The sequence below is a fragment of the Ambystoma mexicanum genome, chromosome 4p (genome assembly GCF_040938575.1).
Source record: "Ambystoma mexicanum isolate Mex_15411 chromosome 4p, UKY_AmexF1_1, whole genome shotgun sequence".
In the NCBI taxonomy this organism is placed as follows: domain Eukaryota; kingdom Metazoa; phylum Chordata; class Amphibia; order Caudata; family Ambystomatidae; genus Ambystoma; species Ambystoma mexicanum.
In genome coordinates this window covers 1,207,036,611-1,207,062,831 of record NC_090927.1, presented here as the reverse complement: position 1 = coordinate 1,207,062,831, position 26,221 = coordinate 1,207,036,611, and the positions used below count along the sequence as shown (strand labels likewise).

Here is a 26,221-nt window from a genome sequence, read left to right as displayed (position 1 = left end):
AGCACCAAATGGATCAAGGTGGGAATGTCGCGAGGCAGTATAATGGGCTACAGAGGAAGGGTGGCTTTCAGAATAATCAAGGCGGTTTTCAGAATATGCAGAATGATAATCAGAATGTGCAAGGAGGATTTAATGAAGGGGGTCAAATCTGAAGACCTCCTCCTGTATTTTGGACATGTGGGATGACAGGGCACATTGCACGCACATGTGGAAGCCAAGGGTATGTACAGAATGGGCAATTCTGAAGACGGGGGACAGCTTATCCTCCAGCATATAGCTCACAAGCTAGTGATGGGTTTGCCCAAGATCAGACAGTGTATCTAGCACAAGTGCTGCAAATGCAACATGCATTGCAGCCAAAGCAAGCACCATTGAATCCCCCACAAGGGCAGTCACAGCATGCAACCATGCAGATACAGCAGAATGCAAACACAGGACAGTTTCTGACACCTATAGTAGGGGGTGTCACTGTGGTAGAAGGAACTCACAGCTACCAATTAACTTAGAGAACTCTCTACCATGAGCAAACAGTATTAACTTCTCCACATGTCATCCTTTGCCTCACAACCCTTTCATGATGCTAATGAACGCAGACTCCCACAGATAATCTGTCGCTGTCACTCCCGGTTTCATGACATTCTACACCGCTCCATTACCAAGGTGGTTGCTAAGTTGCTTCTGTGATCGCATCTAAATAATATCCATCTCTAAAACTAGGCCGCTACCCTGTACAGCCCAGCTTTCAGCGTGACAACTTCACCCCTTCCTACCTCTACCTCTGCACATCTGATCAAAAGCTATCCTCTGCATGAAGCGGCAGGAGCCCTACTTAAAATATTTGGGCCTCAGTATGGCACCCTACCTCTATGACTATTCACAATGAAACAAGTAATATAATATGAGTTGCCCTAGTTTCACTCTACATTCCTAGCTTGACCAAGCAGCCTTCTGCTGTTTCTGTAACCCATATTGTCTGTATTTAACCTATTTTCACCTGGCAGCCCTATGCTGTATATGGAACATACCCTTTCAGCTTACCTATCTGATGTAGCCCCCTGAACCATAAGGCACAGCTTTGCCAGTTTATGCACCCCTACCAATGTTGCTTTTTACCTTCATGTTCCTGCATACCGCATGTAGCCTCATTTACCATGAGGCGCGGGATTGCCAGACTATGCAGCCTTACCAATGTTGCTTTTTACCTTCATGTTCCTGCATACCGGATGTAGCCTCATGTGCCAAGAGGCGCGGCTTTGCCTGACTATGCACCCTTACCAATGTTGCTTTTTACCACCTGTTCCTGCATATGTGATGTAGCACCCCCCCATACCATGAAGCGTGACTTGGCCAGACTGTGCACTCTCAACTATTGGGTCTATTGCTTACCTGCACAACGGCATCATCCCCTGTACCATGAGGTGAGGCTCTCCCCATGTTTGCTTTCAAGATCTGATATGCTGTAACCATTATGCGTGGTCTTGCACATAATAAAATATCACTTTGCACTTTCTGTAACAAGTGCCTAGATGCCTGAGGGTTTTGTGCGCTGCTATAAATGTAAACATAACATAAAAAATAAATAAACTCTACAATGCTTTGATCACTCCTAGCGTTGGGCCCAATATTGGGCTCTCAACTAAGGACTTATTCACACTGTTCATAAATACATAATCGATATTGCTATGTCTATTACCCCAGTTCCATGAAAATGTGGGGGGTGACACCCACCGAATACATGTCCGTCAGCATCAACAGATCATAATTACTCCTCAGATCTAGCCACCTGACACCTTGGCTAACCCTAAATGTATGAGATTGTTTTACCAGACCGGGCTCGTTATCCATACTGTTAGCAATATCGCAGTATGCACTTAGGTCTGCACACAATAAAATCTCGCCATAGGGGTTTGTCCTTGACCATTGGTTTATGAGATTTGTGAAATAAAGCAATATGGAGATGGTCTGGGAGCCATCAAAAGGATCATACATTGTGACCACTAGGACCTTCTTTTTTAAATCTCTACAAGAGGCCGAGTCTATCCCAAGCCATAATTCACTGGGCAGAATGCTTGTGTGCTGGCTGTTAGTTACTTATTCTACTAGGGCATATTTGGATTTGGCGCCTAGAACCAATCTGCCTGAGGGGTTGGCCTAAAGGCCCTCACACAGCATTCCTATTAATCAATCTGTAACCATCCATGACAATATCTGATCATAGCCAGGTCTCCTGTAACATAAGTACATCATACTGCATCTTCCTCGTAGTGCCCTAACTGCTAGATGCCAAGTGCGAGCGTCCCCTGGCGCTCCATGACATAACTGCTACTAATGCATCCCCTTTCTTAGGAGTTCTGTTTGTCAACCTGAAGAGCCCCCAGAAGCCATTGCCAGGACGGAATACTGTAACTTGTTTATGATTTTAAGGGACTGTTTTCCTCCCTTGATCCTTACAGTCACTTTTACTTCAGTAAACTGGTCAGAAGTAAACAGAAAATTTGACCATGTTGCCCCTCTTTATAAATGCTGGCCTATATGATCATATTAATTCCATCAAATACTCTGACATGAAGCGAATATCTGACCAATTTTTTAGTGGGGCCTCTTGAGTCGGGGAGGGTTATCATCTCAGTATCTTTAGATCCCACCACTCTTAACTGGGGTATTATAAGCAGTATGTTTAAGATAACCCCAGCTCGTGGGAGGAAACAAGGCTAAAATTTCTAAGCTGCAGAATCAGGTGTCTTAGTGGTATCATTTCCAATTGCAGGCGGCTTAGAAAGTATTTACACATTGGACTGACCCATACAGTCAATTGCAGCCTTAGGATTCGACGTTATCGCATTATTCTGGTTTACATAATTATTCGGGATAGATGACAGAGGCGTTATGCGAAATACCCACTCATACTTGCGAGGCGTCAATGGCCTCCACTGCATTAGAGGATGAGTCGTTCCTAGCACGTTCAATCAATTTGTCCAGGGTAGTTGAATTCTCCCCCGCTGGTTTCTTTGAACCCTTTGTTTTTCTTATTTTTATTATCATTTTTGACCTGCAGTGCAAACCTTTCGTCCATCTCGATTAATGTAACTCCAGAACCTATTAACTCGCTATTGTCCTGTGTATGTCCTTTTTAGAAGTTAATAATTGTTGTGCTCTGCACTTGTCAGTTTTCTTTCTACCACCTGTTTTCCTACCTTGTTTTCGTCCGGTATAGTAAATACATTGAATGCTAACAGCCGTATGATTCAGAAAGTTCTCACTGACGGCAGCTTCCTGATTTCCGCAACTCGTAGCTGGCGCCTCAGCTTGCACTGCTTGTTCACATCGATGCACCAGTTCAGAGATGTCGTCATTCTGGTCATCAGACGCAGGCACTTCCGCCTTAATAATACGAGAGCAGAATCTATCTAAATAAGAGTGAGCCAGCTCCGACGGAACTGACAAACTTTCAAGAAGCGACTCAAAAATAGCTTGCTGCCTTTTTTTGGGTTTCTTGGATCACAGTACAGCCTGCTAGAGGAGACTTCAGGCAAATGGCTATAACATTCATGCTAGGTGCACAAGATAAAAGTGAGTGGGAGCTTGGCTCACTATGAAACAAGATGGATTACTTTTTCAATTTTATCCAGATTAGGTGTACCAGAAAGATTCGTAGCAGAATGGACTTGCTCTACAGCAGCCAATATCTCCTGGGCTGCAGTATCCTGCAGTATCCCCAATGGATATAACCTCTCTCTGGAACTCCAAACACATTGCTAGCTAAGATTTGCTATCAATTGGAGCAAAATCTTGCGATGCCATGAGAGATCGCAGCTTTTGTCTAATGACCTCAGTTTGGACCTCTTCATCACCCAACAATTTAGGTATTGATTTCCCAGTTTTTGCTGAGAAAAACAAGGTCATTTCCCCCCATGGTTGAGCCTCTTGCAGCCCATTAACATCCCTGCCAGGTGGACCGTGAAGATTTAATACCTCTAACAGGGCATCGGAATGATCATAAATGAGCACTGGCTCCATACCCCGATCTGTGCTACGAAAGTTATATGGCATGGTGTAAAATATACACAGAGTAACCTACGACTTGTGGCAATAGCTAGCTGTCAATGAAGCACAAAAGCACAGGAATGGGCAAATCGAAGGATTATCTCTATTATGCAAGAAGAGGGCTCTATAGCCCGCCAAATTGCCACTGTTCACAGTGTTCACGGCAATACAGCCGCGCTGTGTGAATCCAAGCCGTGCAGGACACAACAAACGCAGCGCACCTCCCACTCAGGAAGCACTGTGGCAGAACTATGGAACACCGCCACTGCAAAAGGTTACACTGCCGAGGAACTGCAGGAAGCAGCAGTCGGATAAACAGCCCAACCCAGCCACAAACTCCAAACACTGTTAAGCATCAGTTCGAGTACCCAGTCGGTGGGAGGGTCCCAACTCCAGCCAGCTGACTGTAACAATCGAGCAAGTAGAAAGAGCAAGGAGAAAGCCAGAGAAAGGAACCCGTGCACTGTCCCAGCATGCAATGGACTCAAACAGCATCTACCAGCTAGCCGCACTGATAGACAAATCAACAGTCAGCAGTCAGCTGCTTCCGACGACGGAATAAAGCAAAGAATCTTGATGAAACAAGAATGCCATCACCAATCCATGGTAATTTCTACTTGATCCCATACTTTACTGCCAACTCGGATTCTGGATTGGGTAAGACACATCAGCAGAATGCAGATTGAGTGAGAAAATAGAGTAGAGCTCGGTTTCCCGAACGGCAACGACTGACCTAGTAATAGCCTCCAATCATGACGAATATACTGATTGATAGGATAGATAGTCCTTTTTCCACTGCACGCAAAGCAGCCGGGGAAATATTAACCTAGTCAGAGGAGACGAGCGGGCTCGGATAAACAGATGTAAAAAGGATACCTTGATAGGACCCGCAGAACACAAAAACGATAATGGTTCGATAGCATGGGTCAACTGTCTGTTCATCAATACGTATCCCAAACCACAAAGAGATTCAAGAAATATTGGTGTTGCCAAACATATCAACAGCCAAGCAGTGGTAGACAAGGGAGCACGTATCAAAATGAGTATACGGTCCCTGCGTTAACAACTAGACCCGTAAACGTGACAGAGGTAAGATGATTGCAGAAATTTAGACTCAGTATCTGATAAATAATAGGTAGCAGCATGGTATGAAAAGACTCCATAGGAACTGCGCATGCAGTTGATAATGTTGAAAATAGACATTCCTTTAGGAGCAAAGGACTTGGAAAAGAATTTGGTGGCACTAGACTGTAACCGGATGCACCAGCGCATAGCGGACACAGGTACGGTTTACAGATTGATATAAATAAAGTACAAAATCCAGAATTTCTGATGTATATATAAAACGTTTGGGAATTAACTCCACTGATTAGTTGTCTGTGATTTACCACAAGAACAAATGGCTGAATATGAGAGTGACAAATAAGTGAAAAACAATGAAATATCCTTCCCTGTAAGGCTACTGGAATAAAAGGTCTGCAGAGAGTCCGATCAGCTTATGTAAAAGAGAGAGTGTTAACAAGCACTAGAATAAGTCTCGTGTTTATTGAGCATACCTGCATTCGCCTGTACAGGTGCGACCCTATTCTGCCCTCGATTTCATGAGTCTTTTTGTTTGTTATATTCTGGTATGCCATGTATACTGTTGTTGAAAAAATAATAAACAGAAGTTCAATAAATAAATAAATAAAATAAAAAAAGTAGTCCTCATTGGGATCCCTTACTCTCTGTGTCACATTGTAAAGAATAAGTTAAGAGCTCATGGCGTATCCCATCTCCCATTCTAATATCTTTTATTTGTTGGTTGCATTGTGCCCCTTCCGGGCCAGCTAGCCTTGGGGGTGGAGGTGGTTACAGTGTGGTCCAACCCTGGTCTGGGTTAAAGAGAGTCCACCCATTGTCCCTGATCAGGGCCAGAAAAGTAGGGGCGTGTTCGGATCACCTAACAAAGTAAACGTAGTGTTAAGTTCCAGCCCTCGGTGTGCGCGCGCGGGGGCTGGCGTTGCTGGACTAGGCCGCACGGCCTGTGGCGCAGCTCCAGTGGGAGCAGCAATGAAGCACACGCACACGTGTAGATGGTCTGCCCCGGAACTGCCTCCCGAGCACGGGGGCGAGGCTTTTATTAGGAACGCCCTGCGCCACCGCGTAGCGGGACGCAGGGCGGAACGTAACATTCCTCCTTTATTATAAAACAAACAAACATAACAATAACTGGCATGAACTGTGAGTTCGACATCTGTTCACGCCTTCCTTTAACCAATAGCTACCCGGCCATTAATGTTCGTGGTCCGGGTGCATCAAACTACCACACATAGTCATTTAACTTGGCTGGCGGTCTCGTGGCAGATCTCAGACCGTATCGCCCTTCTCGGGGCCTACACCCTCCCGGCTCCTGATCTGTCTCACCTTCACTGGTCAGGTCCTCGAGGCCGTGTGCCTCCAGCGGTTCCCAAGTTCCATCCATCGCTCCTGTCTCATCCGGGATGGACCTAGGCTCTTCTTCGCTGGGCTGAGCGTCCTCGTCTTCCAGGTGGCACTCACTGTCAGTCCACAGGTTGCGAGGCACCGCCTTGAACCACGACGAGTTCCTCGTCACTTGACGGTGTCCTCGGGTCACAGTCACCATGGTTCCATGCAGATCACTGACGGTCCATGGCAGTTCCTCGTATCTGGTGTCGAGTTTTGACTTGGTGGGGTTGAGTAGCATGACGACTTGGTCCCCCACCTGATGATTGGACGGCCTCGCTGTCCTCTTGCCACTCATGTGGGCGTTGGCACTCCTTCTCCTCATTTCCGTGCGTCCTTCGTTGACCTCGTCCGGGGTCCTGCTTGGATGGTGCGGAATTGAGGATCTGATGACGGTGCCGAACATGAGGTCCGCCGGCGGTATGCCGGTTGTGCTGTGGGGGGTGACCCGATAGTTCCGGAGGAAACGGTAGAGGTCAACCTTCCATGGGCTGGCGTTCGCCTTGGATACCCTTAGCACCTTGTTAATGGTTCTCATGAAACGTTCTGCGTCCCCATTGGCCTGGGGCCATCTCGGCATGATGTGATGATACTTTATATTAAGGTCCTGCAGATAGTTTTTGAATTCCTCCCCGGTGAACGGTGGCCCATTGTCACTTTTGATGGAGGTAGATAGTCCGTGAGTTGCGAACATTTTCTCTATGGCTGGAATGACCACTTCCGCTGCTGTGGATTCGACTATTTCGACTTCCGGATATCGGGAGTGGTCATCAACGGCCACCAAAAGGTGGAGGCCTTCTCGTAGCTTGTAGAAGTCAATGCTGATGGCCTCCCACCGAGAGCGGCCGCGTTCCGCCGATAGAATTGGTTCCGGTTCTGGCGGGGCCCCCGTTATCTGACAGGCTAGGCACGTGCTAATGAGTGTCTCGACCCGTTCCTCGATCTGGGGAAACCATACCCTGTGCCTTATGCAGGCTTTTGTCCTTGCCAGTCCTTGGTGTCCTTCATGTGCCAGGGCCACTATCCTGTCTTGTATTCTGAGAGGGATTACGATGCGGCTTCCTCTTAGTATCAATCCGCCTTCTGTGATCGACAAGTCTTGCCGGACGGTAAACATGCCGGACAGAAACCCTTTCGCTTCCGCTGTTCTGTTGTGTGTGTGTCTCATGAAGGTTTTCCAGTCCCCTGAGATAATGGCATCTTTCACTAAGTTGCAACAAGGATCCTTTTGAGTTGCTGACTCGATGTCCTCGATGCTCACCGCCTTTGGTCTCATTGCGCGTATCACTGGCATATATGTTCCTCAGTCTCTTCGGCCACTTGGATTTCTTGTTGGGTTGCCGCTCGCAGATGCCTCGAAAGAAAATCCGTGGGGTTTCCACTGCCTGGTTGGTAGATGAGATCAAAGTCGTATTGCTGAAGATGTAGCAGCCATTTGGTGATTTGTGCCGGAGGGTGTGACGACGTTCCCATGAAGATGGGTAGTAGGGGTTTGTGGTCAGTGACTGCCGTGAACCGCCGCCCATATAAGTAGAGATGAAAGTGCCTGCACCCCCACAGCATGGCGATGGCCTCTTTCTCAATGTGGGAGTACCTCTGTTCGGTTTCCGTGAGGGCTCTCGAGGCGTAGGCTATCGGTCTTTTCTCCCCTTCCTTCGTCACCTGCATTAGGATGGCTCCGAGCCCAACGGGGCTTGCATCCACGAACAGTTCTGTGGGCAGCTCGGTGTTGTAATACGCCATTTTGGTGTCGACGGACAGGGATTCTTTGATGCTTTCGAACGAGTCTTGGCACTTCTGCCCCCAGTCCCACTTGATGTTTGCTTTCGTCAGTTCCCGTAGTGGCTCAGATAGGGTGGCCAGGTTTCGGATGAACCTCCCGCAGTAGGTAGCCATACCTACGAAACTGCGTACCTCTGTGGGGGTCATCGGTGGGCTTGCTGCCTGAATGTCTGCGACCTTCTGGGGTTCAGGGGAGATGCCTGTGCTGCCAAACTTGTAACCAAAGAAAGTGATTTCCGATCTGAGGAACTCACACTTCTCCCTGTGTATGGTCAGCCCAGCTTCTTGTAGTCTGCCCAGTAGGGTATGAAGCCTCTCGATGTGCTCCTTCTTGTCGGGGGCGTGAATCAGAATGTCGTCGCTCACGTTGAGGACACCAGGGATGCCCCTGATGACCTCTTGGATAGTTTGCTGGAATACCTCAGCAGCGGACGAGATCCCGAAACTCAGGCGTTTGTATCTCCTCAACCCCAAATGCGTCGAGAATGTTGTGATGTAGCGCGAGTCTCTGTGGAGTTTGAGTTGGTGATACCCCGCCTTCAAGTCAACTTTCGAGAATACACAAGACCCTGTGAGGTCCGCCACGATTTCGTCGATCGTTGGGGTGATGTGGCGTTCTCGTTTGATGGCAGTGTTAGGGAGACGCATATCAATACAAATCCGGACTTTTCCAGGTTATTTAGGCTTTCGCGTGACAACCATTGGGGAGACCCATGGTGTGGGCTCTGTGACGGCCTCTATGATGCCGGCTTCTTCCAGAGCCTTGAGTTCCTGCTCCACTTGTTCTCTCATGTGGAAAGGTGTCCTCCGATGCCTTACGGCTTTCGGCTGTACTGTTTCGTCAATGTGCAGCCTGATGGTTTTGCCCTTCAAGCAGCCTATTCCATCTTGCAACTTGGGGTATTGACTCAACATTTTCTCCACCTCCTCGGCTTCATCGACATGGCAGATGAATTTGACCACTCCCAGATCTTCTGCTGCGTCCCCACTCAGGAGGCTTTCAATTCCTGCTTTCACGACATAGACTTTCGACCATAGTCTGTTTTCGCCGTGCTCCAGCGTAGTGCGGAACCTGCCAATGACTGGTAGGGGCTTCCGTCTGCCGTATGCATACAACAGCGTGTCTGTGCTTTTCAGGTCTGGTTGAGGATTTAGAGTCTGGAATATGCTTGTGGGCATAACATTCACCGAGGCGCCTGTGTCAATGGTCATGAGAATGCGCTGGTTTTGGACAGTGACCATGCACTTGCGCCTTCGGACAGATTTTCTTTGTGTTTCTTGACCTTGGCTTAATGCAGACACCAGGTATACCTTTCTCCCTTTCCTCTCGTTATCCTTACTGGGATCCTGCTGCCCTGCCGAGACATCATCCCCTTCTTCCTCCGTGGAAGAGTTGGCCACTGCGACCCTCCTTGCACTGGCTTGCTTCTTTTTCTTGGTCGCGTTCTTCTCCGGAAGGTTCTGTGGGGGCTGCATGGAGGTGCCCGATGATCTGCATACCTTTGCATAATGATCCTTCCTGCCGCAGGCGCCACATGTGGTGCCTTGTGCAGGACAGTTGCGGCGGCCATGTCGTGGGCCACCACACCAGCCATACTCTGTGGGCCCAGGAATGCGTGGTTGCCATCTGTTCTGGCCATAGCCCCCACTGTATTCATCCCTCGAGGATTGTTTGTTGGTGATCTGGGCCACCATGGCTGTGTTGAGAGCAGGTTGCAATCTGTGTAGCGTGGCCTCCATGTTGGCCGCTCTGGTGTGAGCTAGTTCCCTTTGTCGTCCAAGTTCAAGGATCCGTTGCAGGGGAATACCTCTCTCGCTGAGTATCAGGTGTCTTAGTTTTTCTGATTGTATGCCGTTAATAATCTGCCTCCAGATCTCCCTCTCAACATTTGTGAACTCGCAGGACATGGCCAATTTTCTCAACCGAGTGTGGTAGGCATCCAGGGTTTCGTCCGCTGCCTGTATGGTGGTGCAGAAAATGAAAGTTTCATAGTCCGAGTTCAGTTGAGGGAGAAAATTAGCCGTGAGGGCATCTTTTGCGCTTTGGTATGCATCTTGGCCATCGGCAACATTCAAGGAGTTGAAAATGCGCAGTACCTCGTCACCCCCACTGAGTAGTAGGTGCGCCTTCATCTTCCTGGCCGATGTTACATCTTTGCACTGCATCGCCATCTCGAATTTCTGGATCCACAGCTGCCATCTGGGTCCACTCAATGATGGGTCAGTAAAGGGGTCAAAAGGCTGGACCAGTGTCGATGAACCTCCTTGTGTGCGAGGCTGTGGGGATGTCAGCGATAGGTTTGCCGCAATTCTGGATGGCTTGGTGGGCCCAGGGGTGGACGTACCGGCCGCCATGTCGACGTGTACCTGGTCGGTGTTGGCGTGAGCTCTTCGGGCGACCACCAGCGCCGTGAAGTTGGGCCTTCCCTGGAAGTGCTGCGGTTTCCAACCACTGTGACGGAAAGTTCAGGAACTGGTGCTCCCACGTGGTTCTGATGCCAGTTCGTGTTGCTGACCTCTAGTGTGGGAGGCCAGATGCCAGATGGCTCCACACTGCCCAGCCGGCAAGTAGAGGACGAGTGAGAATGAGAAGCAAAAAAAAAAAAAAAATTAAAAAAAATTCTTTTTTTTTTTTTGGTGTGGGGTGGGTCACGTGTGCGATCCCCCCCCCCTACCAGGTGTCCAAAAATGTCGCCGCGATGGCTGTGGGCCATGTAAGTGCCGTGAGCGCTGAGCGCGTGTTAATCTTCGCTCCACCTCGTCGCCATTGTTAAGTTCCAGCCCTCGGCGTGCGCGCGCGGGGGCTGGCGTTGCTGGACTAGGCCGCACGGCCTGTGGCGCAGCTCCAGCGGGAGCAGCAATGAAGCACACGCACACGTGTAGATGACTGCCCCGGAACTGCCTCCCGAGCGCGGGGGCGGGGCTTTTATTAGGAACGCCCTGCGTCACCGCGTAGCGGGACGCAGGGCGGAACGTAACACGTAGCACCACTATTATACCTTACATATGTCTTCGAAGATGACAGCAACATCGCCAATGCAGTAAATATATGTGAACAAGGGTCTCCCTACCATCGACCATAACTCATGTGCACATACAGAGGGCAGTGGCCTGCAGCTTCCCACTTGGCCACAATACTCGAGCGCACACTCATCCAGAACTGGAAATTGACATAGGCGATGACACAACACCCTGCAATCATGCACAGGTCAAGCAGCTGCATTAATGAACCGTCAAATCGAACTTAAAGGTTCAATCCTCCCATATGCACAGCAGCATCTTAAAATAGGGCTATTGCAAAAACCGAGCACATTACCCTGTTTTCTCAACCTCCTCACACTCAGCCGCCATTGCTATTAACGTGTTTGATGGCCGCACTTTCTGGAGGCCTCTGAGCTGCATCATTTTGCCCAGCAGCAGTCCCGGACTCAGATTGGCCGCCTCCCGCTACACCCGCTCCCCAGCTTCACCGACAGGCGTAAGCTGAAGGGCGAGCTAAAGGGCCTGTCTGCGCCTGGCCGCGATGGCTCGCAGACATTCGTGTGCTCCCACGGATTCCCGAATCATACCTGTAAATACGCCACTTCAAGTGACTCCTCTCCTCAAAGACATTCACACTGATCACCATTGACAATTTCTTGTGCGTCTCTCGACACTGCACACATATAACGGTGTGTGTATCTCGTGCCTAATATTGCCTCCTACTAACTCTGACAACCGCCATCACCGTTCACTACCCATTTGCATCATCTTATCCCAACCTGCTTACTGATATGAAACGCTTGTATTTCCTGTTATTTATAAATGCTGAGTCGATTACTGTACTTATTACCTCCATGCGCAGATCAGTAGAGTCCCATACCAAGGACCCATTATCTCATACAACATCATCATGTAATCCCCACATTAGAATACAATACATGTAGCAATTCACTGCCACATCACGTAGCATAGTATTCTGCATTCAGTATACTCTGCCATGTTATGCCACTGTTAATACACTGCACGCAGCACTCTTTATCTGCTGCACTACTAATAGCATACTGCTCTCAACCTACCAGGCATTGTTATGTTATTGTCAGGTAGCTCACAGTACCTTGCCTACCGTGCCTACTATACTATCAGAACATATTACGTTCAATACACTTACCCAATCTGTGCCACTGGTAGCTCAGTGCGTTTAGCATTCCCCACTGTTTAAATCTGTTTTGAAATAGCCTATTGCTAACTGCTATTTATGTACTGAAATAACCTATTTCCACTGTTTGGAATAGCCTACTGCCAACTGCCATTCTTGTGCTGAAATAGCCTACTGCCAACTGCCATTTATGTGCTGAAATAACCTATTTCCACTGTTTTGAAATAGCCTACTGCCATTTATGTACTGAAATAACCTATTTCGACTGTTTTGGAATAGCCTACTGCCAACTGTCATTCTTGTGCTGAAATAGCCTACTGCCAACTGCCATTTATGTACTGAAATAACCTATTTCCTCTGTTTTGGAATAGCCTACTGCCAACTGCCATTCTTGTGCTGAAATAGCCTACTGCTAACTGCCATTCCTGTGCTGAAATAGCCTATCCCCTCTGTATTGAAATACCCTACGGCCAATTGCCATTCTTGTGCTGAAATAGCCTATTGCCAACTGTCATTCTTGTGCTGAAATAGCCTATCCCCACTTTTTTGAAATAGCCTACTGCCAACTGCCATTCTTGTGCTGAAATAGCCCATCTGCCAGCTCACTACCACAAACCTGAATTAGCCGCTCCCGTGTCAGCCATTCTTGCTCAATACTGCCCATCTCTCCTTGACCTATCTTGTTATACTTAGCAGAACAGGGATCTCCTCGTACCTTTGATCCAATATGTGCACCATGCTCCATCACTGTTGCACACTAGGCACAGTTTTCATTGTGAACACCATACTTCTCTATGCCAGATTACTTGCCTTCAGAGGACCAGACTCCGCCAGCATAGCTAATTGCACTATGACTGACTCTCTCAGACCAAACCTACAATCACACTACACCATGCACTCACACACACACATACCCAATGGCCCTCCAGGCTCAGCAGGCTTAGAACACATACTCTACCCATGATCATCGACAGCTTTCCTATACATGCAACACACAGGAATTCTAAGCTCAGTACTTGCACTACTGATAAATGTAACATTCATCACAAAGGCCTACACACCTTCGACCCTAGCACCAATTTACCCCCCAAAGCTCCCACTGTCAGCCCCCTGGGGCTGAACCTTCCACAACTCAGACTTTCCCTCTTCCTCCTCCTCACCTGACAAATAGTCCAGAACTGAAGAAATCTGCGGTCGGCGGGCTCGATAATCCCGCTTCTTCTTCTTCTCTTTTTTTTCTGAGTAAGAGTCTCTCTCCCGGAAGGAAGCCACAGTGCTATGCTGTTAACTAGCACCGCCTGTGGCCCCTCTCCCGAAAGGGACGAGTAGGGGAAAAAGCCCGCAGGGCACAAAAAACCCCAAGTGTAGGTAAGCAGTAGCTGATGTCCGTTCTGGAGGATACAGAGCGGAATGTGGACTCCAATGATGCCGTGGACAGGGCCAGGAGCCAGCGCAGTGTTGACACCAGGTAAGGGAACCAACCAAAAGCTCCGGAGAGCAAACGGGGAAAGAGGTATGGAAACCAAGCGCGATAGTACGGGAACAGAGCGAGGGAAAGAGGCGGGGTAGAGACCCCAGAGAGAGAGAAAGTATTTCGCAGCGGTGCCTAGAGGAGGCAGTACCCAGAGAGAAAGCACAGGAAAAGAGATAAACTAGCGTTGTAGCAACCGAGAGAGAGCAGCCGCAGGGAGGCTGACCGAAGCGGGTTGCAACGCACAGTGAACAGGGAGGGCGTGGCTAATAAGCCTCCCTGTCCGCTGTTGCCGCAACACTATACCGCTGCCGTCAACGTCAGAGAAACGTGACAGTCAATTCAATGGCGGCCTGCAAGCCGCAATCTGGACCACAGGGTCCACGGAAGGCGGCGGCGCATGACACCCACTCTCAACACCATCAAGTCTCATAGCCATACACCGAAAGCAGGTAAACAGACACTAGCAAACAGCATTGAGCACACACCGCACTACAGATGCGCACTGCTTAATGTCCGCTCTCTCACTGCCCATGTTCTTGAAATCAACGACCTCATCACAAGCCAGAACCTAGATATCCTAGCCATTACGGAAACATGGCTCCACGAGGCCTCAGTACCAGCCATAACCCTAGCCCTACCTGCAGACTATTCTATCCTCAGACAGGATAGACCCTCTACAATTGGAGGAGGGGTAGCTATAATCTTTAAAAGCATGCTACATCTCAGGCCTAGAACCCACCTCTGGGAGGGTACGCCAACATCTTATCAGCTAAATTGACACTCTCACCCACAAGCACCATTATTATTCATCTTATTTACCGTCCTCCGAGACTCTCAGCAGACTTCCAAGGACATATCACCCACATACTCAGTAAAAATATCAAAAAACACTACCAAAACCCTACTCCTTGGCGACCTCAACCTAGGTTTCAAAGACCCCAATGACAAGGCCGCTATCTCACTTAGTAAGGACCTCACAGACCTGGGTTTCTCCCAAAACATTATGACCCCGACCCACTCCAAAGGTTGCACCGTGGATTGGCTAGTTGACCACAACTGTGAAGCCTCCATCACGTCCAACACAGTCTACCCATGGACAGACCATAGCTGCATACAATTCACCATTCCTACAGCTCCAAGTTCAAAAAACAACACTCATGCACCAGCTAGCCAAGCTAGAAGCTCAAAATAATTAACGGCTGATAACCTTCGACCCTATCTTGACACACCTTGTCTAGCACCACCGTTCTCACAAGACCCTAACATCCTAGCGGATATACCTAAGAACACCCTTACCCACACAATCAATACCATTGCCCCTCTTGAAGACAAGAAAGAAAAGAAGTCCTTCCACTCAAACTCATGGTTTACAGAAGACCTGCAAACCCTACGAAATAACAAGCGCATGGCGCTCAAATAATGGCAGGCTAACCCATGTGACACCACCAAAGACAATTTCAAAGTCACGGCCAAAAATTACAAAAACGCAATATTCAACCACACACCTCACGAATGCCGCACACTTCTCCGACCAATCAGCTTCATAGATCACTTCCTTCCTCGAAGGAAGAGCTATGAAAGTCTTCTCTAACACCGCCAATGCAGCTCCCACCATCATCCACTGTGGGTTCCCACAGGGATCCTACACAGCCCCCACTCTATACTATCTTTTTACAAAGCCTCTCTTTGATAAACTTGACGCACTTGGGATCACATACACAAACTATGCTGATGATACCCAAGTGCTCCTTCCCCTAACAGGTGATTATCACCAGGACGCTACAGCATTAAGGCTTATTTACTCCACTATCCAAGCGTGGATGGCCACGAACGGTCTATGCCTTAACGGGGACAAGACAGAGATTCTCTTTCTTGGCCAAAAGGCCACTCTAGCCAAGCTAGACTGTCTTTATACCAATTTCAGCATCGACGACTGCATCATCCCAGTCTCATCATTAGTCAAAACTTTAGGAGTCCACATTGACGCTACCTTATCTATGAATAAGCAAGTCAGCGCCATTGTCTCAGCCTCTGCCCTAAGCAATAAACTCATTAATGCCATTAAACCTTTTTTAAGCAAGGAAAACTGCCTCTCCATAGCTATAGCCACAATAGGAGCTAAGATCGATTATTGCAACGCGCTATTAGCCGGAACCTCCAAGAAAAATCTAAATCGACCACAAATCACACAAAATAACTCACTTAGATCTGCATTAAGTTTCCCCAAGAAAGACCACATCTCACAAGCAAGAAAGGCGGCTCACTGGCTACCAGTCAAAGACAGGATCACATTCAAAATCCTCACAACCACCCATAAATGCATCAACTACACAGCACCACCCTATCTCTCAGACACTCTATCCAGACCTACCTCGAACAGGCCCACCAGAGCAAGCTACACTAACCTACTAACTGTACCACGCATTCACAGAGCCAAAGCTGGAGGGATAGGCTTCCCATACATTGCACCCAAGCTATGGAATACTCTCCTCCATGCCCTAGGAGCAGAAACCTCTCTCCCTGCCTTTCGAAAAAACCTCAAAACTACTCTCTTTAATCTGCCACTGCTTCACATGCAAAGTCTACATCAACTATGCCTGTATGTCCATGATATGTAACTAAGTGATGTTCATTCTATGGAACAAGCGCCACAATGCCTTTGGGCTGCTGTGCGGACTACAAATATAAATAAATAAATAAATAATCTCTCTGCTGCTGCTCTATTATGCATATCATCATGCAGTGTCTGATTGATGCCTGAACTACCCAACCATGCACGTTTTGAAATGCATATCAGTCTGCAGTGTATGTATGAACTACCATGTGTTATGCAATGTCGGGTCATGTCCATTTGAAAACTCAGGTCAGAGCGAGACTGCACAAGAAGATATTGCCAATGCAATTAGGGTGATAACAATGTCCAATGAGCTATTTACCAAGGTCTCATACCGGTAAGAGAACATGCTTGAATGAACAGTTAGTGTGCATTTTGCCTGTTTGGGCCATGTTCTCCTTTCAATCCAAAGTGCAGAATTTGTGCGAGAGGTAAGGATGCATATGATAGTAGATTAAGCACGTTATAATGATGCTTTGTATTCATTTGATATGCACCATACATGTTCTCGTACTTACCACTGCTGAAACATTTTCCCCATATCGTTTATAGATTCTTGGCGATTGGTATCCATACAGTACTGTTACATAAGCTTGCAAAACTGCAGCACTCAAGTAAAACAGAGCAGCAATAGAATGATAAGTTGCATCCTAGGAGAACAAAAAATAATTAATTAGTTATCACATGAAAATGGTAAAATTATAACACAGGAACGTTTGCTAACAGTTATTAACAAAGAATGTGTTTTAATATTTTCAAAAGCAAGACCAATACCTGCATACTTCTAATTTCTAGGAAATCTGACGTGAACAATATGTTCATTTTAAGTTTGTGAACACCTCTTTAAAATTAGCTATAAGTCCTTCTCCATACACACATCTAGAGGCTCTACAATGTAGTTCCTTTGGCGGGACCTATCTTGGTTTTACCTTGTAAAACGTTATTACAAATACACTGATTTCTAAACAATGACCAACGAAGAAGAGCTTTTCAACTGGCCAATGACATTTATAATATCGCCTGGCACACGATGTACCTTTTGCTTCGGTACTGTGCACTGCATCTTAGCAAGCAACCTCCCACAGGTGTATTCCTTTTGTCCCACAGTCAATATATATGAAGGAAAATGAACTGCCTATCTCGACTTTCTCCATGCGGTGGCGCTGGCGGAAAATGATCCTGCTCTGCCCAACGTTCTGATTGGCTTGATGCCTAACATATTGCATTATCTATTGACCTGAAGTGTTGTCACTCATTGCCATCCCCAAGATGGCGCTCGGCACACGATGAGGTTCTAAGCTGTGTTAAGTTTACATACACTTGCTTGTATGTCCCAAACAGAGCATTGGTAGTATAGCAGACTGGACACACATGGCGTAACCTTGAAAGCTAGATTAAAAAGTCTTCACCAGGGCTCGATCTTTTGTATTTTACATGTATTGTTTTCTGATGGTATTTTTTATGTCAAATGTTATGACCTAAAATGGTCTACAAACTTTCCCTTTGCACCTCTACCCGAATTCTAGTAGTAGTAGTAGTTTGTCATTTATAAAGCGCCTTTATCCCAATACTATGGCATCAATGCGCTTGTGGGGGAACACACTGAGGGGACCGAAGTCCAAGGTATGGAGAAATCATCAGAAGGGCTCAAATGTATTTATTGGAAATGAAAACATTGTATTCGCTCAGGTTTTGCAAATCAGTAAGAGATAATTAATTAAAGATACTACCAAGTATTCAGCCAACGGCAAAGCCCTAAACACTGCTCCAGTGGTCCCTAAACATTCCCGCTTACATGTGGCTCCGACACAGAGCAAGAGGTCCTACGCCCCCAACTAGTTCAAGGAGAAACTGTATACCAATAACCTTATAACTTACACCTTACAGTAAACAAATGTCAACATGTAAGGCAGGGTTCCTAATGGCCTAATGAGGCTGTAATCTGGCATGTTCTGAGGCACAAATAGTGGCAATATGTGGCAATGAAATGGCTGTTTCAGTGAAGAATAAAGTGCAACATGTTCAAATGTAACTCTCATGTGCATTAGGCTTCCTTGTCCGGTGGGAGGTGCAGGCAGCTGCATGCGCTCTGATTCGCTCACTGTCGTAGGAAGAGTTCTCCCTGTGAGATGGCAGGCTTTCGTCCTGACCCTATCGCACAAGCCCACACTATATACTTGTCCAATAGGATAGATTGAAAAGCAGGGATGTCATTTCACCCAAATGCCAGGGGTAGCGGAAGCAACATCGCATGACCCTTGATCTCTGATGACATCACAGGAAGTGATGTAATTCGACCCCACCCTGAAGTGACATCATGGGAAGTGATGGAACACAATCTTTCACCCCTTGACAAAACAGAAAGTGGCATCACATAGCATTGTTCATAAGTACACATGATAAATATGGTTACAATATCACTGTAATGTGATCTACATTTCATACAAGAATGAATCACTATATGTATTGTTAATATCAGTGTGTATAGGCCCATATTACCAAATTAGAATGCAAGCAGACGTCCAAGGCCAAATGATAATGATGTGTTATTATATAGCATTTACGCTTAAGCGCTTTATATAGAACAAATATACACACAATATCACCCAACCTGTGTTGGTACTCATTTATAGACACCAGAAGAATGAAAGGCTCAGTTGGCTTTTCCGGGATTCGAACCTGCAACCTGCAGATCATACACACATTGCAGTAGCGAGCTCGCAACCCATTGAGCTATCTTACCAGCTATAACTATCTGACCAGCTATAGTAACATGAGCAATTACATGTCTGAATGTTCTCAAAGTCAGAAAGTAAATTACACTCTGTAAATGAGATTTAACAGCAGATCAGTTCATCTGCAGGTCTGGTGCAAAGTTGGCCACATTCCAAGCCTGCGTGGATCTACTTTTCAGGCTTCAGAGGTTGGCAAAATGCATACCATTGGGAGGGTTCATAACTGTGTATTTAAAGAATTTAGAGTAGCACAGGAAAAGCAGAGCACTCACACGGCATCCTGTACTCTGGACACGCGTTACCTCATACATGCAAATAAACATCCTGAACGGCATTCCAGGTAGATAGGAAAGATAGACACATTACAACAAAGCATTCATTGTGGCAGACTGAAATCAAGGGCTACTTGATGTGCAATGGTCAAACATTTCTACACTGTACACAAGCTTTTAGGCACAAGGATTTTGTCAAGTCACTGAGGACACCCGATCCCTACCTGCACATGCCTTAGAAATAAATGACTTTCTCTCCACACACAATCTGGATCTCCTTTGCATCACCGAAACATGGTTCAATGATGCCTCTTGCGCAGCTATCGCACTAGCCCTACCCCATGGATACACCATCCTTAGGCAAGATAGACTTGATAAGACTGGAGGGGGAGTCGCCCTCATCCACAAAGACACACTATCCGTGAGACCAACAGAACATAGCGCATGGGCTGGAAATGCTGACATCTTATCAGCCAAGCTCACGCTCTCCCCAATAACCTAATCAATATCCACATCCTATATAGACCCCCCAATCTCCCAGCAGACTTCCAAGAGCACCTCTCTCATAGGCTCAGCAACAACATCAAAAATCCTCCAAAATCCTCCTATTAGGAGACCTAAATCTAGGATTAAATTATCCCAAGGACAAACCTGCCACACGCTTAGCTAAAGAACTCAGAGACCTAGGATTCACCACCCCCACCCACTCCAAAGGCCGCACCCTTGACTGGGTCATGGATCACAACTGTGCTTCAATCATCACCTCAAACATGGACAGACCACACCTGCATAGAATTCACTATCCCCACCGACCCCACGCCTAAGATTACTACCCACGCTCCACCCGCCATAACAAGAAGCTCCAAACAACTCAGTGCAGAAAATCTGAGACCCTACCTTCAAAACCCTAGCCTAGCACCACCGTTCTCTCAAGACCTAAATATACTATCAGCAATCTTTAATGATACTCTCACCGATGCCATAAACTCTATAGCCCCATTAGAAAGCAAAAAAGAAAAAAAATAATTTCACTGCAACTCTTGGTTCTCGGATGAACTCCAAACCCTCCGAGCACAAAAGCGCCAGTCACTAAAAACATGGCAAGTGGATCCCACTGACCTAAACAAGACCCTCTTCAAACAAATAGCCCTCCAATACAAAAAATCCATCTTAATAGCAAAATCTAACTCTTTCAACGACAGGATCTCAAAGGCCAACTCCCAAGCGGAAGAATTATTTGCAATCTTCAGCGAACTCGTCACACCCCCATGTAAGTGACTTCAATTCAGCACTCCACCTAAATCAATGCCTAGTCTGGGATGCCCAATGGAAGCCCTTATTTATATATTTTTATGACAAGTTCATAAATCTGGATGATGAACCCTTATATAACGCCCCTCTCTTTGAATCCCCCTGACCTCACTGAGCCAAGAAGTAGGTTTGTTTTGCAAATTAAAAGATTTATTTGAAAAATTAAACCATATATATATAACACTTTTATGAATAAATTAATATTTGATAGCACACTTATGAGTATGAACAGTGATCAACAATGGATAATATTACAGTAGCACAAGTCCTTAATTACTTAGGAGTTGTTATAGAAAGGATAAGGTAGCAGAGAATACTTTGTATGCTTTCAATGAAAAGCAATGATGGAAGGAATGCAGCACAGAAATAAACTGATATGGTTTCAACAATAGATAAGATAATCACTTTTTTTTTAATGACAACTCACTCCCCCCTTATGCAATATGAAGAGGTGGAAATGAGGGCACACAGGTTTTCAGGAATACAATCAAAAGCAGTTCAGTTCCCCCCTAGCAAGCTTAGAGCAACCGGTATGCTTTAAAACAGTCAAAAAATACGTTTACATGTGATTTGCAATGAAGTGAAAAATATGCTAAAAGTGATTTTAATTTCCTATAGGAGATTCAGGGTAGGTAACAGCTACTTTGAATCAGTTCAGGTCAACACTAGCAATGATTCAGGAATGATTTTCAGGTTGAAAAATAATTCCAGCAGTGCAAAGCAAGAAGCAGTTATTTTTACAAGTGGTGAAATTGAGCCAGTTTGCAATTCGCGGCACTTTTTCTGAGTGCGTCGATCGCGATTACGGAAAAACTATAATGAGTTGGGATGTCATATCAGGTTTGCTTTTTGGACCGGAAGGGGCCTTGGACTGCACTCTCACCACGAGACGGTCTCTGCCACTGGTTCCGCTCACAGTGTCTGGTCTGGGTCTGCTATCGGCACTGCACAGCGGTCTGGTCTGGGTCTGCTACCGGCACTGCACAGCGGTCTGGTCTGGTCGGCCTCTTGAACTGGACCTAACGGTTCTGGATACAGCTCTGCTTTCTCTGGATCTCGGTTCTGGCACGGGTTCTGGGCCAGAAGTGAACAGCACAGCCCAGCTGTTTAATAGTTTAGTTAGGTTGCTGGATTCTGAGGCCTGCTGAGAAGGATTCAGCTTATGGTTCAGGCCTCTCTGCTTCAAGTTCTGGAGTCTATCTGGATTTTATGGTCCTTCTGGATATTGTCTGGTCCGGCAAAGTGCTGCGCAAGAAAGTGGAAAGAGCAGTCCATATCTGGCTTTCAGTGGTTCATTTTATGTCTCTTGAAAGTGGGTGGGAAGGCTGACTTTCTATGCCCAACCCACTAAGGGTTCTGATAGGTTAAAGGATTTACTGTCCTCTGACTGGAGAACGGAGTTGTGAGTCCTCCTGTGTCATCAGGTATCATTTTTATGGCTTTAAGGAAAGAACACTCCCCTTTGGTTTCTTATAGAAAATCAATTTTACCCAAAACACATATTTCCCAGATACACAAGTTGTTGAAGTTACATGTACACATTATAGATTAATTAAGACAGGTCTCTGTTCAACCCTGATCTTTCTAAGAGCTTGGGTTCAGAAATGAAAACATTTTGCGCTTTTAGTGGGTTTTGCCATATTGGTTTTTCATCAAATCTTCCACAGAGGTACACCCCCTCTCTGCGCATATTTACTGTAAGTTTGCATTATCCTAGCATAAACACAGTGTGTACAATATTAAAAAATCCAGGGTTTTGCCTCCGAACATCCCACAACGTCCAACTTCGTCTTCAACTGTGAGTGAATTTTTCATATTAAGAATCCCCAAATTGTACATTTCTGTCAGCTTGATACAATATTTTATAAGCAATTTAATAAAACATACATTTGCTCTCAATTCTGTACACCCATTTGTTTGCCCCCGCCCCCGGGAACTTGGCTTGACTCAGAGATCATGTGTCTTGCCTTCCCCAGAGCAGTGTTGACAGTTCACACCCAAAATCAGCATATTCTATTCAGCTGAAGGCATCCATTCTCTCTTTCCACCAGGCTGCAGGGAAACTCTCCTCCCCTTTTAATCAACAGGACCCTGTGATATCCTGTGCTGTTGGTGTAGGGCCTGGGAAGAGTAGGTGTTAAGAATTCTCATTGACCAGCAAGCCTTTTGAAGTCTCAGCTAACTTAGGATGCTGTTTAGCTTCTGAAATACAGGTCTCCTGTCAGAATTTAGATCGCTAGCGCCGGTTAGTGTCAAGCACCGGTATTGCAGCCATTTTTGACAACTGCCTTACCAGTAAGCAATCCTCAAATTATACTTTCTTCAAATATAGATGCACTTCTGTGGACCTCAGATTCATGTAGATTCTTGCGGGAGAATGATGTTGACCCCCCAACAAGGAGGTGGGACCTTTTTAGTGGTTCTGTGAGCCATGATTTTGGCAATTTTTGACATCGATTAAAACGGATTTTGACCAGCACTATATTCCTTTGCACTGATTTTGCTCTGGGTGCAGCCAAAGGATAGGGTCTGGCAATGGTCTCCTGTATTAACACTGACAGAGGCAAAAGTGGATGGTGGCCTATCTGTCAGTTTTTCACTGCGCATTATTGGATGATCTCTGGCGAGCAGCATGCTTTCTGGTGGCCATTATGATGTTTCCCATGTCAGTAATGCACAATGATGTAGTAGGGCTTGGATGCGTGGATGAAACATCCCACAAGACCCCCCTCTTGCGATGGCCATTCTTTTCCATCAATGGAACTCGCAAGACTGGGATGTTCGCCTCATCTTCTTCTGATTTTGCAGATGGCAAAGTTCGGTATCTTTTCCTCCATCAGGGTGGATCAATCAGTTCTCCTTGCCGGTCCTGATGGGAGTATTGGGCGGTACTCTGGGCCCCTCGGATCTTTGCTCCCGGTCCCCGGGTCATCCTTCTTGGTCCGTCTCCATGGTTTATCTCTCCTAGGATGACAAAGCAAAAGCGGCAGAAACATATTCGTGGACATTTCCCCACCACTATTAATGTAGTGGGGTGAACATATACATTTTATAAATCAGGAGACATTTGCATTCTTATCATATATTTTATAGACTATAGGTGGGATATTTTAGGGTTGGAAATGTATTGATCTTGAGCGGCCCCCTCTGGGATTGCAGAGGACTCCTCCAGTTGCTGCAGAGTGTGACTGGGATGGCAACACTTTAGCTGAATAATATGAACCCACTTGTCTTCCCCTTCTGCCAAACTGCCTTTGGGGATGCGGATCTTGTAGGCGACTGGTGAGATCTTATCTACAATTTCAAAAGGTCCCTTCCATGTAGGTAGAAATTTCCGCTGTTTGGCCTGGTTCCTTTGGAAATTGTATAGATAGACCCGGTCTCCCACATTGTATTCTTTCCTAGTAGTCTTCAAATCATAGTGAGTCTACATGCTATTGGCTGATCTTTCTAGGTTTCGCTGAGCATAGGCAAAAGCATGTTGAAGGTGTTTCCTTAAATTTTCAACATACTCATGAGTTGTGGAGGCATTGATAAATGTCTGCTCTTGGGTCCTGTAAAGCAAATGCTGGGGAAGCACCATCCTGCGTCCAGTCATCAACTCAAACGGTGACATTTTAGTTGCAGATGAAGGGGTAGATCTGATGGTCATTAGGACAAGAGGTAATCGGATATCCCAACATGGCCCAGAATCTGCCACAAACTTTTTTTAAGATGCTCACAATGGTTTTGTTGTAACGTTCTACTGGACCAGAAGAGGCTGGCCAGTAAGCAATATGTAGCTTCCTTTTAACCCCCAGTATCTCCCACATCTTTGTCATTACTTCGCTGGTGAAATGGCTACCTCTGTATGACTCAATCCTTTAGGGTAGACCAAAACGCGAAAAGATGTGGTTGATCATCAGGGCAGCTGCTGTTTCAACCGTGCAGTTTGGGGCCGGTAGACATTCCACCCATTTAGTAAATAAGCATGTCACCGTCAACGTGTACTTATTTCCCCTAGAGGAGCGAATCACAGGGCCTATGAAGCCGACTTGCAAATCTGACCTTGGCAGGGTCATCCCTCTCTTTTGGAGAGGCGCACAGTGTGTGAGAGATGTCGGCTGAAATTGTGCACACACGAGACACCCCTTCAAGTATTGGTTGAGGTCAGTATGCAACCTCTCTTAAGATCTCAAGTGTTGTATGAAACCCCCTATGACCGGCTGTGGCTGCATCATGGGCGTGACTTAACATCAGGCTTCGGAATGAGATAGGAACCACCCACTGATCATGGCCAGCTTGGGATTTCCTTACCAACAAACCGTCTTGGATTCGGAACATTTTTGGACATTTCATCAACACTCTAAGGTCCTCTTTCCCAATGTAATCGGTATCCATCAGGGGAAAGTTCTCAGGGTCCTCAATGTGTTGGTAAAACTTACCAATTATTGGATCCCCTTCTGAGCCATAATCAAATCAGCATCTGGGGTCTCCTTACTCCATTGTGCAGTTGAAAGATCATTGTGAGCATTTGTCTGGGCCCTAGTGATAGCGGTGACCTGGATTTCCCCCAACAGGGACTCAATCTCTATTAGATTCCCTTGGATGGCCCCGGTTTTGGCCAGCTGATCAGCTAAGTCATTTCCAGTTTTGTCTGGCCCCTCTACTTTGGAAAGACCCTTTATCTTTTTCCAGTAGATGGTCATTCCATTCGAGGTGACCAGATCATCAATATTTTGGATTAACTTCCCATGTTTCAAGGGTTTGTTATTAGCACATAACATGCCTCTGGTTTTCCAATTAACCAGGTGCTCCACGAACCCGTTCCGTACATAATCCGAATCTATGATTATGACCAGTTCGTGGAGTTGATGTTGGACAGCAGTGAGGATGGCTTGATGCACAGCCATCAACTCTGCCACTTGACTACTTCGGGGACCAATCTTGTACCCGGCGGAGGGTTCTGGGGACTCATTCACCCATGCATTCCCTACGCCGGCCACAAGTTCTTTCTACCCGTTGTTGCCACCATGGTAAGAGCATCCATCCACATAGACAGTGGGCATTCCCTCACATTTATCTTCTTCAAAGACTTTGTGTGGGGAATTAAGGTATGCCTCCATGTTGTCCTTGATTTTTAGACTTTCGTCCTCGAGACAGTTTTCTCTGGCACAATCATGCAAGTCAGCCAGACCTTGCGCGAGGGGACTCTTCTTGTTTTGGCCATATCTGACCTCCACAGGAAAGCCTTGCATTGACAGAATCCAGGAAGTAATTCGGGAATTACTCACATTTCCGGCCCGGATTCTGTCACTTTGGAGATATTACAGAGGCTGGTGTGGAGTCTCCACTATGATGTGTTCCCCCTGGATAAACGGGCGGTAATTCTTCAATGCCCACACC

At 46.5% G+C, this 26,221-nt stretch overlaps 1 protein-coding gene across 1 annotated transcript in view; it reads right to left on the bottom strand.

Moving 5' to 3' along the window:
• MAL (mal, T cell differentiation protein) overlaps positions 1 to 26,221 on the bottom strand; it is a 217,004-nt gene that overhangs the window by 66,938 nt on the left and 123,845 nt on the right. Inside the window, exon 3 of the mRNA XM_069606859.1 lies at positions 17,037 to 17,168. Within this exon, the coding sequence (XP_069462960.1) occupies positions 17,037 to 17,168 (132 nt within the window). The remainder of the gene's footprint in view (positions 1 to 17,036; positions 17,169 to 26,221) is intronic.